Genomic DNA, 19,214 nt, shown 5'->3' with positions numbered 1-19,214 from the left:
GTAGAAATCAGTAAAAGTTTCGATTTCAGTGAAATAAGTGCAAAACAGAAAATCGATAAAGTGATATGCGCAAAGTGTTACAGTGTTGCGTCCGAGGGTTCGTCTGTTCGTGCCTGTCGTTCACCTAGTCCGGGACCTCTTGCAAGCTCCCAAGCCCAGGGGAGAAGTAATGTCGAACGACTTATGGGTTCGAGAGGCCTTGATCAACGAACAGACGTTTTCCCTCTGTGGTTTCGGGCGTACCTACCCAAGATCGCCCCACCCACTCTAAGACGAGAGAGCCCATTTATTCCTCGTCTGCGGAAGAGGTTTCTCGTAAGAAACCATGGACCAAGGTCTCGCGGCTTATTAAGCGCAAGTCGGTCCTTTCCGCGCAAGTCCAACGGCCCAGTTGTAGCCACTGGGTCAGTTCGGACTCGCTGCAGTCTTCCGACGACTGCTCACCTCCTAAGAGAGGCAAAGCGGTACCGCATCAGGCAGTCACACCGTCTGTTGCTGCACCTGCTCCTGTAGACCCTAGTGGTCTTTGCTGCAGACCATGCAGTCTCAGTTAACGTCATTGATGCAGGACTTTCGTGCGGAGAAGGTTGACGCTGCACCAACCTCTAGCCTACAACCAACCACGGTTGTGCGTCCTTTGGACGCTGAGGCGACCTTCTCCCGCACTCCAAGAGAGTCCCGCCACCCATGCGTTCCAGTGTACCCTGCCAGCCGCATGTTGACGTTCAGCGACGCACGGAATCTTCCGTTGACGTTCGCGAGGTACAACTTCCGCATTCTAGAGTTGTTTTGACTGCTCAGTCTAGACAGTCAAAGCAGTCTCGAGTGGACACTGTACGTCCTCACACACCTGTTGTGGTTGACAGTTCAGTTGTTGACAGTTCACAGACTGTCAAGCAGTTACATGACGTTGCCTTCTGGTCTGCTACTTATGCACCAGTGAGAGACTCACTGAGGTAACCTAGCTTTTATCGGACAAGGTTCCTGTGGATGAGGAAGTTGCTGTTTTCCCTCCTACTGATATTCCCTTGAGGACTCTGTCAGATGGAGAGGAGCCTTAAGCTGCTTAGCCTCCTATGGACTTTAATTAAATCATGATGATTTTTTTAAGGATCTTCGTCCGGATCTTGTAACTGCTGCTCCTCGTTCGCCTAAACGTCAGAACTTACACTAGGCCTAGCTACTTCGAAGCCGTTGTTTTTAAGCTAGTGCTCTGTCGCTCTCCTAGAGAGCGTTACGTTGGCTAGGCGACTGGTTTTTGCACCAGGAGGAGTTTTTTAGGGATACAGCCTTTGATTTCCCTTCTTTTAAACTGGCTTATAGAGCGAGAGTCTGATATGACACGAGAGAAGTTCTCGGCTTGGGAGTTCATGCCTCTGCCCAGATAGACTTCTCAATTCTGGTAGACTCGCCCTGGCGCCTAGCCAGGAGACGCTCCAAGTTGTTTACAGGTCAACTTCTCAGCTTTTGTCAAGCCTTTGAAGTTTTGCTGTACTATTATGTCACACATAACAAGGCTTTCAGGGATGGTAAACGGTTCCGCCTCAGTCGCTAACCCCGTCTGTTGCCACACCTGCTCCCGTAGACCCTAATGGGCTTTGCTGCAAGCCATGCAGTCCAAGCTTGCGTCCTTGATGCAGGACTTAAATGGGAAGAAGAACCTTCTGGCCAACAACCTTCCAACCGGTCGGTTGTGCGCCCTGTTGACGCTGAGGTAACCTACTCGCGTCTGCCAGTTGAGGTGGTTCCTCCTTCTGGCCAACAACCTTCCAACCGGTCGGTTGTGCGCCCTGTTGACGCTGAGGTAACCTACTCGCGTCTGCCAGTTGAGGTGGTTCCTCCTTCTGGCCAACAACCTTCCAACCGGTCGGTTGTGCGCCCTGTTGACGCTGAGGTAACCTACTCGCGTCTGCCAGTTGAGGTGGTTCCTCCACCGATGCGACCCAGTGTGGGTTGCCAGTCGCACGTTGACGTTAAGCGACGCTCGGAGGTGGTTGTTGACGTTCATGATGTTCAACAACCAGCAGAGGTGACTTGTTGCGACGCAGTGCGTCAACCTCAGCAACCCGGTAGGGTGTTGACTGCACAACCCAGACGGTCTAGACAGTTTCGGGTTGACGCTGTACTTCCTCGCGCACCCATGGTTGTTGACAGTTCACAGACTGTGCAGCAGTTCCATGATATTGCGTCCGGCTCCGTCACGCTTCCACCAGTGCGACCGGATTCAGCGAGTCAGACGTTGCCCACTCCGTTGCCGTTTCCTCATCAGTTTCGGATGAGGAACCCTCTGATGAGGACGTTGCTGAACAAGACGATCAGCCCCCAGCCCTGCTATCCATCCAGAAGATGCTGAAGAAGGAACGCTGCTCAGTCAGGCTGTGGATGAGTCTGGTAGGGACACTGTCATCCGTGGATCAATTTGTGTCACTAGGAAGACTACACCTCCGTCCTCTTCTATACCATCTAGCTTTTCACTGGAAAAAGGACAAGACGCTAGAAGCGGTCTCGATCCCGGTTTCCGGAAAGATAAAGTCTTGTCTGACTTGGTGAAAGGACTATATCAACCTTAGAGAGGGTCTTCCCCTAACTGTTCAGACTCCCAACCACGTTCTCTTCTCGGACGCATCGGACGTAGGCTGGGGTGCGACATTAGACGGTCGGGAATGCTCGGGATTATGGAACTCGAGTCAAAGGACAATGCATTTCAACTGCAAGGAGCTTCTGGCAGTACGTCTGACCTGGAAAAGCTTCAGGTCTCTCCTTCAAGGCAAAGTGGTGGAGGTGAACTCGGACAACACCACGGCTTTGGCATACATCTTCAAGCAAGGAGGGACCTACTCTCTGACGTTGTACGAGATCGCAAGGGACCTCCTCACCTGGTCAAAAGGTCTAGACATATCACTAGTAACGAGGTTCATCCAAGGCAACTTGAATGTCATGGCAGATTGTCTCAGTCGGAAGGGACAAATAATTCCAACAGAATGGACCCTCCACAAGGATGTATGCAAGAGACTTTGGGCCACCTGGGGCCAGCCAACCATAGATCTCTTCGCAACCTCGATGACCAAGAGGCTCCCAATATTTTGCTCACCAATCCCGGACCCAGCAGCAGTTCATATAGATGCCTTTCTACTAGATTGGTCACATCTAGATCTATATGCATTCCCTCTGTTCAAGATTGTCAACAAGGTACTGCAGAAGTTCGCCTCTCACGAAGGGACAAGGTTGATGCTAGTTGCTTCCCTCTGGCCCGCGAGAGAATGGTTCACCGAGGTACTTCGATGGCTAGTAGACGTTCCCAGAACACTTCCCCTAAGGGTGGACCTTCTACGTCAGCCACGCGTAAAGAAGGTACACCAAGGCCTCCACGCTCTTCGTTTGACTGCCTTCAGACTATCGAAAGACTCTCGAGAGCTAGAGACTTTTCGAAGGAGGCAGCCAGAGCGATTGCTAGAGCAAGGAGAACATCCACCCTTAGAGTCTACCAATTGAAGTGGGAAATCTTCCGAAACTGGTGCAAGTCAGTATCCGTATCCTCGACCAGTACCCCTGTAACTCAAATAGCTGACTTCCTCTTATATCTGAGGAAAGAACGATCTCTTTCAGCTTCCACTATCAAGGGTTACAGAAGCATGTTGGCATCAGTCTTCCGTCACAGAGGCTTAGATCTTTCCAACATAAAGATCTACAGGACCTCCTTAAGTCTTTTGAGACCACGAAGGAGTGTCGTTTGGTTACACCTGGTTGGAATTTAGACGTGGTACTAAGATTCCTTATGTCAGACAGGTTCGAAACGCTACAATCAGCCTCCCTGAAAGATCTCACCTTAAAGACTCTTTTCCTGGTATGCTTAGCCACAGCTAAAAGAGTCAGTGAGATTCATGCCTTCAGCAAGAACATCGGATTCTCATCCGAAACGGCTACATGTTCTACAACTTGGTTTTCTAGCCAAAAACGAGCTGCCTTCTCGGCCTTGGCCAATATCGTTCGATATTCCAAACTTATCGTATGGTTGGAAATGAACTAGAAAGAGTCTTATGTCCTGTAAGAGCTCTTAAGTTCTATTTAAAACGAACTAAACCTTTACGAGGCCCGTCTGAAGCTTTATGGTGTTCAGTTAAGAAACCATCTTTGCCTATGTCAAAGAATGCTTTGTCAAAGAATGCTTTATCCTATTTTATCAGACTGTTAATACGAGAAGCTCATTCTCATCTGAATGAGGAAGACCAAGCTTTGCTGAAGGTAAGGACACACGAAGTAGAGCTGTCGCAACTTCCGTGGCCTTTAAACAAAATAGATCTCTGCAAAGTATAATCGACCCAACCTATTGGAAAAGCAAGTCAGTGTTCGCGTCTTTTTATCTTAAGAATGTCCAGTCTCTTTACGAGAACTGCTACACTCTGGGACCATTTGTAGCAACGAGTGCAGTAGTGGGTGAGGGCTCAACCACTACAATTCCCTAATTCCATAATCTTTTTAATCTTTCTCTTGAAATGTTTTATTATTGTTTTTGGGTTGTCCGGAAGGCTAAGAAGCCTTTCGCATCCTAGTTGATTTGGCGGGTGGTCAAAGTCATTTCTTGAGAAGCGCCTAGATTAGAGGTTTTGATGAGGTCCTGTTGTATGGGTTGCAACCCTTGATACTTCAGATCCTAGGGGTCGCTCAGCATCCTAAGAGGATCGCGAGGCTCCGTAAGGAAGACGTACTTAAAAAGGCAGAGTAATTGTTCAAGTCGACTTCCTTACCAGGTACTTATTTATTTTATGGTTGTTATTTTGAATAACTGCTAAAATGAAATACAAAATACTTAGCTCATAATAATGTAAACAAGTAATGCTGGTCTCTACCCACCCCCCTGGGTGTGAATCAGCTTATATAATCACCGGCTAAGTTTAATATTGAAAAATGTTATTTTTATTAATAAATAAATTTTTGAATATACTTACCCGGTGATTATATATTAAAGGACCCTCCCTTCCTCCCCAATAGAGACCCAGTGGACCGAGGAGAAAATTGGTTCTGTGTTTACATTGAGTACTGAGTACCTGCTCGACAGATGGCGCTGTTGATGTACACCCCCCTACCTGCATAGCGATCGCTGGCGTATTTTGAACGTAGAGTTTTTCTGTCGGGCAGCAGAGCTGCAGCTTATATAATCACCGGGTAAGTATATTCAAAAATTTATTTTGTTAATAAAAATAACATATTTCCAGACTTATCTCTGAATAGCACAAGTTACACATATCAAATGCCAACTTCACAACTTCTGAATACAAACAAAAAAATAAGAAATTCTTCACCCAGCCATCATACCCTTCCCTCCATATTAAGCCACCCAAAACACCCACCTGTTACTGAAAAGCAAGTGTTGATATGACTCACTGTTCATTGAGTTCTCCCAGAAAATATGTAATCAAAGCTTCAGATTTATCCGATAGTCGTATAACTTAGACACTAATAAATTCTTTTGTAAATTGAATTATTAGCTCTTCAGCTTGGGTTTTGTGTTTCTTATTTTGGGAAGGAGATCTGGGCAACCATGGTGTTGGCAAAATGAATACTATCTCAGACTCTTGTCCCTATGTTCAGAACACAATATGGCAATAACCAACACCCTATACCAGATGAGGAGTAAATATAAGATCTTCTGATGCAACCTAGGTCAAAACAGTGGCATCTTCTTGACTATGTACTCATCAGATGACATAACCAAAACAAAGTACTTCACAGAGAGCAATGGGAGAGGCCAAATGTTTGATAGACTTCACACAACCTTATTGGAACCATACTAAGGCTCAAAATAAGACAGTAGATCCCTCGAATACCTTCTGCCAAGAAACTGAATTGCAATGTTTTAAAAAAACACTGGTCTACCGTATCTATCTATTTATCAAGGCACTCCCCCCAATTTAGGGGGGTAGCCGACATCAAACAAATGAACAAAAGGGGACCTTTCCTCTCTCTGCTCCTCCCAGCCTGACGAGGGATTCAGCTGAGTTTGGTCGGTATTGCTAGGGTGCCACAGCCCATTTTCATCCATTATCCACCACAGATGAAGCTTCATATGTTGAATCCCCTACCGCTGCTACCTCCGCAGTCACCAAGGTGCCGGAGGGAGCAGCAGGGCCTACCGGGACTGCGTCACAATCACTCGCCATTCATTCCTATTTCTAGCACGCTCTCTTGCCTCTCTCACATGTATCCTCCTATCACCCAGAGCTTTCTTCACTCCATCCATCCACCTAAACCTTGGCCTTCCTCTTGTAATTCTCCCATCAACTCTAGCATTCACCAACTTCTTTAGCAGACAGCCACTTTCCGTTCTCTCAACATGGCCAAACCACCACAACACATTCATATCCACTCTAGCTGCTAACTCATTTCTTACACCCATTCTCACCCTCACTACTTTGTTCCTAACTATATCCACTTGAGATACACCAGCCGTACTCCTTAGACATTTCATCTCAAACACATTCAATTTCTGTCTCTCCGTCATTCATTCCCACAACTCCGATCCATACATCACAGTTGGTACAATCACTTTCTCATACAGAACTCGCTTTACATTCATGCCCAAGTCTTTATATTTTTTACTACTCCCTTAACTGCCCCCAACATTTTGCATCCTTCATTCACATTCTGACATAAATCTGCTTCCACTCTACCATTTGCTGCAACAACATACCCCAAGTACTTAAACTGATCCACCTCCTCAAGTAACACTCCATTCAACATGACATTCAACCTCGCACCACCCTCCCTTCTTGTACATCTCATAACCTTACTCTTACCCACATTAACTCTCAACTTCCTTCTCTCACACACCTTTCCAAATTCTGTCACTAATCGACCAAGCTTCTCTTCCGCGTCTGCAACCATTACAGTATCATCCACAAACAATAACTGATTTACCTCCCATTCATGATCATTCTCTTCTACCAGTTTCAGTCCTCGTCCAAGCACTCAAGCATTCACCTCTCTCACCACTCCATCAACATACAAGTTTATTACCTTTATATAAATAAATATTCAGCAAATAAATATGAATATCTAAGAGCTATCTACTTCTTGTGATGACCTTTACCAACCAAATGCCACTGTAGTTATCTGAATTTAGTCCATTAAGTCCATGATAACAATGTCAGTTGTTGCAAGGTTCTACTGTACATTTAGTGATGGTTACTTTCAGTACATATTATCCATATATGTAATATCATATACTGTACACCCTTGAAAAGTAAGGTTTGCGTAGGTTATCTTATCTTTAGCATATGAAAGCAGTAGTAACTTTTTTCATAAATGGTTGATTGATCTACTGTATCTTGTTTTAACAGAATTCTGTATTATTAAGGTATCTTCAACATTTTTGTTTTTTTCTTTTTGACAGGATCCTTTACCGCCCAAATATCCACGCCAGTCTTTTGGTGCTTGGAATCCACTGACAGTTCTGAGTTTAATTGAAGTGGGTATAGACATGTTTGATTCATCGTTCCCATTCCTTGTAACAGAAAGAAGAGGTGCTCTCACTTTTGCAAGTTCATTAGACAGGTAATGTGCTATCATTTGTAATACTTCTGTCTTGTACAACATAATCCAACTGTCAGCTTTGTGCATGTTCTGTAATACATATGGCCCCCAGCTGTAAATGTGTTGGAATACTTGCTATGATTATATATTTCAAAACCTGTTTAGGGTAAGTCATGGGATTTTAAGACCAAAGTACTGTTCCCAAAAGATTAATGTAACTTCTAATTTTTTCATTATCCAGCCAAACCTATTGTGAAAATAAACTTTAATAACAATTAATGAAGATTATTTACAGTTCTTATATATTTGTTTTATTGAAAAATCATACTGCACATGGACTGGCTGCCCCAGTCTTTAGACAAGAAACTTTTTCAAGTATATAATCTCTATCTTGGACTAAATGATCTTTGTTACCTTATTGAGTTATTTGTTTCAATAAGTCTTATCCAACATTCATTGTGCTATAAGCTTGTAGAGTGGAGCATTGGTCACTTGTACGGCTAGCCCTCCCATATCTCAATACTGTACTACTTCTACATGTGCCCACTGGTGGCCACCATGTTAGAAAAACTTATTGTCAAGTCAAGCAATAAGTTGACATTTTTTATGTGTGGTACTATGTTCCTTAGAGTTTTTTCAAACCTTTTATTAGGCTTTTGTTGTTAGTGTAATTTTATCAAGTTTTTAATATATGTTCAAGGTATGTTTTCTAAAGTGAGATTTTGTGTAGCCAGTAATAAGATTGGTATGCATAAAATATGCCTCATCTGTTGAGACAAAGAGTGTAACCTCGGTACTCAAACAACTCGCAACTCGAACAAATCAGTATTCGCCCAAAAAAAATATGAGTTCAAAATGTCTCTGAATTCAAAAAAAATTTTGGAACTCGACCAGCCGAGTAGACCCGAACCGGTCCGAACAGCATCCCCCGCCTACTTCAAGGCTTCAGTTTAAGCCAGTCTGCTATCGAAGGAAGACTCACGCATTCCCTTGTTTTTTTAGATTGTGCTAATCTGAATTTTTGTGCTTTTTTATTAACTCTGGCCATTCATAATGGGTCCAAAGAAAGCCAAAAGTGAACTGAAAGAGAAGAGGAAGGCAATGAGAATGACAATTGAACTAAAAAAGGAAATAATTGCCAAAATTGAAAATGGCGTTCGTGTTTTGGATCTCGCTGCGCAGTATGGCATTTCAAAATCAACAATTTCAGCTTTCCTCAAGAACCAAAAAGTAATGAAGGCAGCTAATGTTGCTAAAGGTGTGACTTTGATAACGAAGCAAGGGTCGCAGTTAATGGAGGAAATAGAAAAGCTGCTATTAATATTCATCAGGGAAAAGGAGTTAGTCGGTGATAGCTTTAGTGAAGCTTTTATTTGCGAAAAAGCCTAACAAATTTACGTTGACCTAGAAAAGGAAATGCCTAGTACAAGTGCCGAACTGAAACATTTACTTTCAAAGCCAGTAGAGGTTAGTTAGAAAAATTCAAAAACAGAACTGGCATACATCGTGTAACAAGACATGGCGAGGCAGTAAGTTCGAACAAAGCTGCAGCCGAAAGCTTTGTTAAAGAATTTAATGCTTATATAAAGGAAGAACAGTTTCTTCTTCAACAGGTTTTCAATTGTGACGAGACCGGGTTATTCTGGAAAAAAATGCCGGCCAGTACGCACATTACAAAGGAGGAAAAATTACTGCCTGGTCACAAGCTTATGAATGATAGGCTCACTGTTTTGTTGTGTCCAAATGCTAGCGGTGATGGTAAAATGAAACCTTTGCTCGTATATCTTTTAGACAACCCCCGGGTCTTTAAAAAGAACAATATAATGAAAATAATTGCCTATTATTTGGCGGGCAAACACAAAGACATAGGTGACCAGACAGTTTTTCAATGAGTTGGTGCACAAGGTGTTTGCCCTCAAGTGAAGAAATATCTAACGGTAAAGAATTTGCCAATAAAATGCCAGTTAATCATGGATAATGCTCCTGCTCAACCCCCCGGTTTAGGGAATGAATTAGTTGATGAATTCAAGTTTCCTCAAAGTTAAATTCCTTCCGCCAAATACGACGCCGATTCTTCAACCCATGGACTAACAGGTCATTTTAAATTTTAAAAAACTGTACACAAAAGCCCTTGTCCTAAAGTGTTTCGAAGTGACTGACACACAGCTAACACTTTGAGAATACTGGAAAGAACCCTTTAGTAACTTGAGCTGTGTGAATCTCATTGACAGTGCATGGAGTGCTGTAACGTACCGTACGTTAAATTCGGCATGGAGAAAACTGTGGTCAGAGTGTGTACCAAAGAGAGATTTTGAGGGGCTTCAGTCTGAATCAGATTTTCCAGTTGAAGAAAGTGCTGTCATTGATGAGATTTTGACCATGATGAAAACTTCAGGACTTGCTGTCAAAAAAGAGGACATTGATGAGCTTGTGGAAGAACACTCTGCCGAGTTAACACCGAAGAGTTGTTGCATCTGCAACAACAGCAACAGAAGGATATGGTAGGAGAACTTTCACCAGAAGAGGATGAAAGCAGGGAGGAGGTTCTGAGTGCCTTAATTAATGAAATGTGCGCAAAATGAGGTGAACTGCAGCTTTGTGTTGAGAAATATCATCCGGACACAGTTGTGGCCAATCGTTTCGTGAATATTTTTAATGAGTGTGTTATGCCCCACTTTAGGAGACTAACGCAACAAAGAAAAAACCAGCTAATGATGGATAGGTTTTTAATTAAAGAAAAACAACAAGCAACTGCAGAGGTTGAGGCAGAGAAGGGAAAAATATCCTAAAAGCATTTTACCCACTGCTTTCATGGAAGGGGACTCTCCTTCAAAGCAGTAACCCTCCCCCTTCCTTCCTCCATTCCCATATGCCATCACAACGCAGTTGCAAAGGTAAGCAATTACATAGTACAATATTTAGTTTTAGAATGTGAACATTTATCTGGTGCTTGGGAACGAATTAATCTAGTTTTACATCATGTCTTATGGGAAAATTTTTTTCGGTTTTCGAACAAATCCGTTCTCGACCCCAATTCCTGAACGAATTATGGTCGAGAACCGAGGTATTGCTGTATAATTCAGGATAATATTCAATGAGTATAGAGTTCTCCCAGATTAAATTATATTACATAAAGGATCAGATGGGAACGAGGGAAAAAGTGATGTGATAGTGGTTCAATGCTCTCCTCTTGTTAGATGGTAGCCTTGCTAGGGACCAAATGTTGGTCAGCGTTATTACTCGCTCACCTTTTAAGTTGATGATATGGCTTTATTCATTCAAAAGCCTCCATTTCTCCTACTTTCAAATTTCCATTACTTGTCCTTTTCCTCCAGATAGTATCCTGGCCCTTCACCTTTAGACTTTGAGATTTTCTTGTAGCATAAGTTGACAAATCTCATTCCAAAGCCAGAATTTACTGGAAATATTCCTATTGTATACAGTAATTTGATAGAAACCATTGACTAGACATTTCGATTCAGTTGGTATTGCTAGTCAAAGTAATCCCAGTGAGCTTGTGGTAGACGTACCTTAAGCCACACCTAAAAGAGAAGAGAGATGATTAAAGTAAGCTAACTTTTTATTTTAAAAGATTAGGCTCCTCATGCTAGATTGAACATAATCTATATTTGAAAAGCAAAAGTAGGACATAATGTCTATGCATCTAAGAATTATTTTCAGAGTTTTTAAGCTAAAAAGACGTTGATTGCAGGGTGAAACTTTTGACACCAGGACACTAGAATTTAAAGCATTGGGACCAATTTTTGCATATCAATGAGTCGTTCCCTTTTCCCATGTATAGATAAGTCATCCTTCTTAGGATCAGTATACTGTAGTCTATATAAGCATTGCACAATAAGACACTTGTTTTTATCTCTACAAAATAGCCTCTAATGCAAAAAGGCTTTGTTCCGCATGTGTTTGTGAAGGTCATAATTTGGCAACTTTCAGCATTCAAGGTTGCCACAACAGTGTACATCGCAATTATTCAGTGAGTGTTGATGTTTTTTGTGCTATACTTCTCGTTCATCAGATTCTTGGCCTAGAAAACAACCTCGTTGCATATGCAGATGATGCTACTCTGTTTGCCTTAATTCAATCTCCGAACTCCTGAATGTAGATCTGGGGTTGCTGAATCCCTTAATAGAGATTTAGCAAAAATTAGTGCTTAGTTCAAATTATGGGGCATGAAGTTGACCTCTAACAAAACTCAAAATATGATTGTAAGTAAGTCCAGGACAGTGGGTCCTTATTATTCAGATCTCTTATAGAGTTACAGAAACATTATGAATGACTTAAAATTTTAGGTGTGATTCTTGATAGCAAATTTACTTTTGAGAAAGGCATTCAGGATGTTTGTACTTCATTTGCACAAAAACATAACTTATTGAGAAAATCTTTTAAGATTTCTGGTGATCCATCTATTTTGAACTAGAAGATCACTCTGAGAGTACCGACCTCTGAAATGGAAGCTTATTTCTCAAAACCAGTTTACCTTTACTAAAATCCTTTTAGATCATAGGCATATTTGAAGTATGTGTGAACTTGGGGTTGTTAAGGTTAGGGTTAATTCAGTCTGACTTTCAAAATTGAATCACTTCCATGGTTCACCTTAACAATTAAACCCCAAAATTTTCACTACTCTGACTAAAATTGTGGCCAGGAAGTTGTTCACAAACAGACAAACGGGTGAAAACATGACCTCCTCCCAACTTCATTGGCAGAGCTAACAATTATTTAAATGCTTTCATTTTGCCTTGTTTCGAGTATTGTTATCCTGTCTGGTCTTCAGCTGCTGAAACTCGTTTTAATTTCTTAGTCAAAAACTTGCTGTATATTAAATTTATTATTCCTGATGTAGATATTAATCTCTGACACCATCGTTCAGTTAGTTCATTATGCATGTTGCATAAGATTTTTCATAATTATGACCATCCTTTGTATTTAAATCTTCCCAGACTGTACCATCCTGTCCGTAATTCTTTGTATGCAGTTAATTCTAATTGTCATGCCTTTTCAATCATAAGGCTCAATACTGCACAGTATACTAAAAGTTTTGTCCCAGCTATGACCAGATTGTGGAATGATCTTCCTAATCGGGTAGTTGATTGTGTACAACTCCAGAGGTTCACTCTTGTTCTGAATATTTTTATGTTGAAGAGGCTGATATAATCTATTTTCATAGTTTATATATAACAGATCAATTTGAATGTTGTTACTGATCTTAAAGTAATTTATATTAATTATTGATTACTTGGCATATGCTTTATTGACCATATACCATATGTCATACATCCTTGGTGAATTTTGAGACCTCCCGTAGGTTTAGGCTAATCTTTTCTCAGACGCTCACTAACCCAGCTTACGCTTTGTACTTTTACTTACCATTAACTTCACGCATCTGTTTTATTTATATTGCTGGTATTATTGTGTTATTACTAGTGCTTTCAAAATAAATTCATGAAAATAAAGCAATCTAATCTGAAATGCTATGACTTGCATTTATAAACATCAGCTGATCAGCTCTCTGACTTATCGGTAATGCCATGTGTTGGCGAGGAATAAAACTACTATATGATCATTGCCAGCGCTGCCTGCCAGATGTATGCAGTGCTTTATGACCTACTATATTTTGATTTAATTAGCATATTTGTATGACTTTTTTGTCCAAATGTACAGCAATTGATTACACGGCATCTGGCAACCATGATCGTTGCCAGTTCCTCATACTTACTCGTATGTTTAAGTGTAATGGCAGTATGCTTTTATAAAAAGGATTTTGCATTACCTTGTTTCTTGCTTTATGCATTGCGGGCATTATTATTATTATTATTATTATTATTATTATTATTATTTCTTGCGAAGCTACAACCCTAGTTGGAAAAACATGATGCTATAAGCCCAGGGACCCTAACCGGGAAAATAGCCCAGTGAGGAAAGGAAACAAGGAAAAATAAGATATTTTAAGAACAGTAACAATCTTAAAATGAATATTTCCCATACAAACTATAAAAACTTTAACAAAACAAGAGGATGAAAAATAATATAGAATAGTGTGCCCGAGTGTACCCTCAAGCAAAAGAAATCCATCCCAAGATAGTGGAAGGCCATGGTACAGAGGCTATGGCACTACCCAAGACTAGAGAACAAAGGTTTGATTTTGGAGTGTCCTTCTCCTAGAAGGGCTGCTTACCATAGCTATAGAGTCTCTTCTACCCTTGCCAAGAGGAAAGTGGCCACTAAACAATTACAGTGCAGTAGTTAACCTTTTGGGTGAAGAAGAGTTGTTTGGTAATTTCAGTGTTGTCAGGTGTATGAGGACACTGGAGATTATTTAAAGGCCAGACTATTTGGTGTATGTGCGGGCAAAGAGAAAATGAACTGTAACCAGAGAAAAGGATCCAATGTAACACTGTCTGGCAAGTCAAAGGACCCCATAACTCTCAAGTGGTAGTATCTCAATGGGCGGCTGATGCCTAGACCAACCTACTACCCCTTATTTTTGTGTCCAATGTTTTTTATTATTGTGATTGCTTTGTATGCCTAAACTAAGAGCTTGCTTATTTCCTGCTATGGAGATGTCTTGTGTATGCTTATTACTTGCCTGTGCTGCCAAATTGCTTTTATAGAGCTATGTGTCTGCTTGTGTAATGTACAGCTAGACTGTTTTCTACAATATATGCTTAAATACACTAAAAACTTTTTCTTTTACCTGATTCTGACCAGCTGAAATGTGGGTGCTTTTTATATGCCGGCAAATACGGTATTTCTTTATTTCTTTTCCTCACTGGGCTATTTTCCCTGTTGGATCCCTTTGGCTTTAGCATCCTGCTTTTTCAACTAGGATTGTAACTTAGCTAGTAATAATAATAATAATGATGATATCCTATACAGGCAGCTCCCTCATTACATGAGTTTATTCGTCGACATTTTTCTTGAATGCAACATAGAGAACCATATAGACTACTAAATAAAAGGTCAAATAATCACAAGAAATACTCTCGCGGCGGGACGATTTCAAACGGCCCATGCTCCTTTGCACTCTGCTAGCTTTGTGCCACTTCCCTCTCCACTCCCATCTCACTCTGACTCGTCACCAGAGTTGCCATTTCAGTGCCTTTTGTGCTAGATCTGGCACATTTTTGGAGAATTTAGCGTTTTTACTCTATTGCTGAGTGAATGGCTTTATTGTTGAGTGAATGGATGACAGATAAAGTAGTCGAATGGAAGGAGATATTATCTAGGTTAATGTGGGTAAGGGTTAGGTTGGGTAGGGAGTGTTGGGTTTTTGTTAGTGGGTATGGGGTAGGTTGTGAGAAAAGTGAAGAAAAGCGAAATGAGTTCCGGAATGAATTAACTAGGTGTGTAGAAGGACTGGGTAGAAGGAATTATGTAGTTGTAATGGGTGACTTAAATGCTAGAGTGGGTGCTGGGATAAAAAGTGAATATCAAGAAAGGTTGAAAATGGCATATGACAGAGTGAAAGTAAGAGAAACTGATAATTTAGAGGAGGAGTGGAAGTTTGTGAAAGAAAATATTGTTGGGATTGCAAGTGATGTGTGTGGCAAGAAGATTGTTGGAGGCAGCATGAGGAAGGGTAGTGAATGGTGGAATGAAGGAGTGAAGGTAAAAGTGGAAGAGAAAGAGAGTAAGGAAGGCTGGTTTGAGAATTGAAGAGACAGTGAAAGATGGAAATGGAAGGTTGTTAAAAGGAGAGGAGACAAGGAAAAGTTGGGTGGAATATTTTGAAAGTTTACTGAATGTTTAGGATAATAGGGAGACAGATATAATTGTTGTTGCAGATGTTGAGGTGCCAGTGATGGGAGATGAGAATGAGAGAGAGATTACAAGAGAGAAAGTGAGGAGAGCACTAGATGAAACAAGAATAGGAAAAGCACCTGGTATGGATTGTGTGAGAACTAAGATGTTAAAGGAAGGGGGTGTGACTTTACTTGAATAGTTGGTGGGATTGTTTTTTTTATGTTGTCAACTGTACCAGTAGATTGGGTTTGTGCATCCATTGTACCACTATATAAGGGTAAGGGAGATGTGCATGAGTGTTGTATTTCAACGGATATTAGTTTGTATTAGTTTGTGTGGTTGGAAAAGTGTATGGTAGAGTACTGATTAATAGGATTAAGGATAAAACAGAGAATGCAATCTTAGAAGTACAGAGTGGTTTTAGAAGAGGTAGGGGATGTATGAATCAGATTTTTACTGTTAGGCAGATATGCGAGAAATATTTAGCAAAAGGTAAGGAGGTGTATGTTGCGTTTATAGATCTGGAGAAAGCGTATGATAGAGTTGATAGGGAAGCGATGTGGAATGTGATGAGGTTACAGTATATGGAATTGGTGGAAGGTTGTTGCGAGCAGTGAGAAGTTTCTCCAAAGGTAGTAAAGCATCTGTTAGGATGGGAAATGAAGTAAGCCATTAGTTTCCAGTGAAAGTGAGGCTGAGACAGGGATGTGTGATGTTGCCATGGTTGTTTAATTTGTATGTTGATGGAGTGGTGAGAGAGGTGAATGCTCGATTGCTTGGACGAGGATTGAAACTGATAGACGAGAATGATCATGAGGGGGAGATAAATTAGTTGCTGTTTGCAGATGATACTGTACTGTTTGCAGACTCGGAAGAGAAGCTTGGCCGATTAGTGTCAGAATTTGGAAGGGTATGTGAGAGAAGGAAGTTGAGAGTTAATGTGGGTAAGAGTAAGGTTAGGAGATGAGATGTACGAGAAGGAAAGGTGGTGCGGGGTTGAATGTCATGTTGAATGGAGAGTTACTTGAGGAAGTAGATCAGTTTAAGTACTTGGGGTCTGTCTGTTGTTGCAGCAAATGGTGGAGTGCAAGCAGATGTACGTCAGAGAGTGAAAGAAGGATGCAAAGTGTTTGGGGCCAGTGAAGGGAGTAGTGAAGAATAGAGGCTTAGGTATGAATGTAAAGAGAGTTTTGTATTAGAAAGTGATTGTACCAACTGTGATGTATGGATTGGAGTTGTGGGGAATGAAAGTGATAGGAAGACAGAAATTGAATGAGTTTGAGATGAAGTATCTGAGGAGTATGGCTGATGTATCTCAAGTAGATAGGGTTAGGAACGAAGTAGTGAGGGTGACAACAGGTGTAAGAAAATTTTTAGCAGCTAGAGTGGATATGAATGTGTTGAAGTGGTTTGGCCATGTTGAGTGAATGGAAAGTGGCTGTTTGCTAAAGAACGTGATGAATGCAAGAGTTGATGGGAGAAGTACAAGAGGAAGGCTAATGTTTGGGTGGATGGATGGAATAAAGAGAGCTCTGGGTGATAGGAGGATAGATGTGAGAGAGGCAAGTGAGCGTGCTAGAAATAGGAATGAATGGCGAGCAATTGTGACGCAGTTCCGGTAGGTCCTGCTGCTTCCTCCGGTCGCCTTGGATGACCACGGAGGTAGCAGCAGTAGGGGATTCAACGTTATGAAGCTTCATCTGTGGTGGATAACGGGGGAGGGTGGACTGTGGCACCCTTGCAGTACCAGCCAAACTCTGTTAAGTCCCTCGTCAGGCTGGAAGGAATGTAGAGAGGAAAGGTCCCCTTTTTTCATTTGTTTGATGTCGGCTACCCCCCAATATTGGGGAAAGTGCATAGTATATAGATAGATAGACTCTCTAGCATGGTTCCGCTCTTTTACGCCATCATGAAACAGTGCTTTTCCCACTGATAGTATACAATGTGATAAAGTGGTTGCCTTCTAGAGTCTTTCTTCACAATTTGACTTATTGAAACAGTTTCAGCTTTATCATTGTTATGTCTTGAAAGATGATTTTGCGCTTTTCGGAATTTCATGTAGTGGGTATTACACATCAAAAATGGCAACCCTGCTCGCCATTCATGCATCGTCCCTCCTCCCATTTTTATTTCCCTCTTCGGTCCTTTTTGAGGAGAAACATGTTTTCATGGAAAAAAGTGGTATATTTGTATACAGTAGTACATATTGCACTCCTGGACATTTTCTGTATTTACGGGTATTGTACTGTAGATATATTATTTCCTATAGCACTGCACACAAGAAACGATGCCTACGCATCAGGAGCTGCAGCATGCTTCAAGACTGAGTAGAACTTTGTATGAATATGGTTAGTGGTCATTGAATAAAATATGAACTCTTAGTTAATCTTACATTATATACATATTGTATATTATAGATTTACAGTAAAGTATAGTACAGTACTGTACTGTTTATTATAAATATAGGCTACGTGTGCAGTGAGTCAAGTCATCCGAACAAAAACAGTGAACACTTACAGTACAGTTAAGCTTTACTGTAGTGATAGTACTGTACGGCACATATATTTCAATAATATACAGTAAGAGTGTAAGTGTATGATAACTACTGTGTAGAATTATAGTTCCGGCCAGGGCAACGACTACTGTATCGTAGTGTTACGTACCGTGTCCAGTATGTAGTTTACACTTGTGCACATGTACTGTACATTTATTGATTTAATTACAAAAGTACTTATACTGTTATAAAAACCAAGTAAAAACAATATTAGTCAGTACTTATCGTGTTGATTATTCGAGGCTAGGCAATGGGCAGTAAGTTGTTAGGTTAGGTTAGGAGTTATCCCATCCTAGAGCACCCAACATACCCGAAATAGCTCTTTTCGTCCCTGTCTCGGTTACCTAACTCTCGCAAACAGTGGGACTGACTGTATGTGTATAGTATATATATATATATATATATATATATATATATATATATATATATATATATATATATATATATATATATATATATATATATATATATATATATATATATATATATCTGTGTGTATATGTATGTATGTAGCTGATATAATGAAACCAAGTTTGTTAAACGTAATTGACATACCATCTCAAGTAAGTCCTTTATATGTTTACATCTGAATTGTCACAAACTAATTCAGGTTATGCAAAATATAAAATGTTGCCAAAATAAATCATGGCCTAGCCTAGGCCATATGTATTATTTTATATGTAACAATTAAAAATCATATCATGTAAAAAAATAAAGATATTCTTATTATCAATTTCCTTGCTGTCTGACACCCAGAGTTGTAATGGCTGTAATACACGACTATTATCAAAACAAGCGACTGAAATAGCACATCATGCTTACAGTACACCTAACTTTGAATAACTAATACATAACACTAAAAAGTAGGTCATAATAATTCAGATCCCAATTAGTTGAACTCAACTCATAAGTTGAGGTAGAATTCCTTCAATCAAGTCGGAAGCACATAAAGAAATAAATACTGTATGATTTTACGGAGCAACAACTATTGAAAACATGGCACTAGAATGCCACCTCAGAAACAAATACCCTGGTCAGTATTATCTCGAGCGTTAGTAATGGTTCTCAGTTGGTGACATGTCATTTAGCAGACAGACAAATTCAATACTGGATGTGCTGCCACTGGTTCTGTAGAGCCTTGCTTGTTGATACACTGGCCTTAGGACAGGGAAGACAATATTTCTTTGATATTTTGCTGTCTTGGATTACTTGTTCTACCTTCGCACAGAAAAGTTCTTGGGAACCACACAACAACCTAACCCCAAAAATAGAAATTTTGGAATGGAATTTATTTCTTAATTTCAATACTTACCTAATATTCACCCAATCCAGCCCTCCTCCCTGCATTTAGTGAAAACAAAGCAATAAT

General features: G+C 40.7%; 1 protein-coding gene across 3 annotated transcripts in view; it reads left to right on the top strand.

The window, feature by feature from the left end:
* Window positions 1-19,214, top strand: part of LOC137623340 (queuine tRNA-ribosyltransferase accessory subunit 2) — a 257,642-nt gene that overhangs the window by 231,394 nt on the left and 7,034 nt on the right. For all 3 annotated transcript variants that reach the window (XM_068354153.1, XM_068354152.1, XM_068354151.1), the window contains exon 7: window positions 7,391-7,551. In XM_068354153.1, coding sequence (XP_068210254.1) covers window positions 7,391-7,551 — 161 coding nt within the window. The remainder of the gene's footprint in view (window positions 1-7,390; window positions 7,552-19,214) is intronic.

The sequence above is a fragment of the Palaemon carinicauda genome, chromosome 30 (genome assembly GCF_036898095.1).
Source record: "Palaemon carinicauda isolate YSFRI2023 chromosome 30, ASM3689809v2, whole genome shotgun sequence".
NCBI lineage: Eukaryota > Metazoa > Arthropoda > Malacostraca > Decapoda > Palaemonidae > Palaemon > Palaemon carinicauda.
This window is presented reverse-complemented; position numbering and strand designations above follow the sequence as displayed.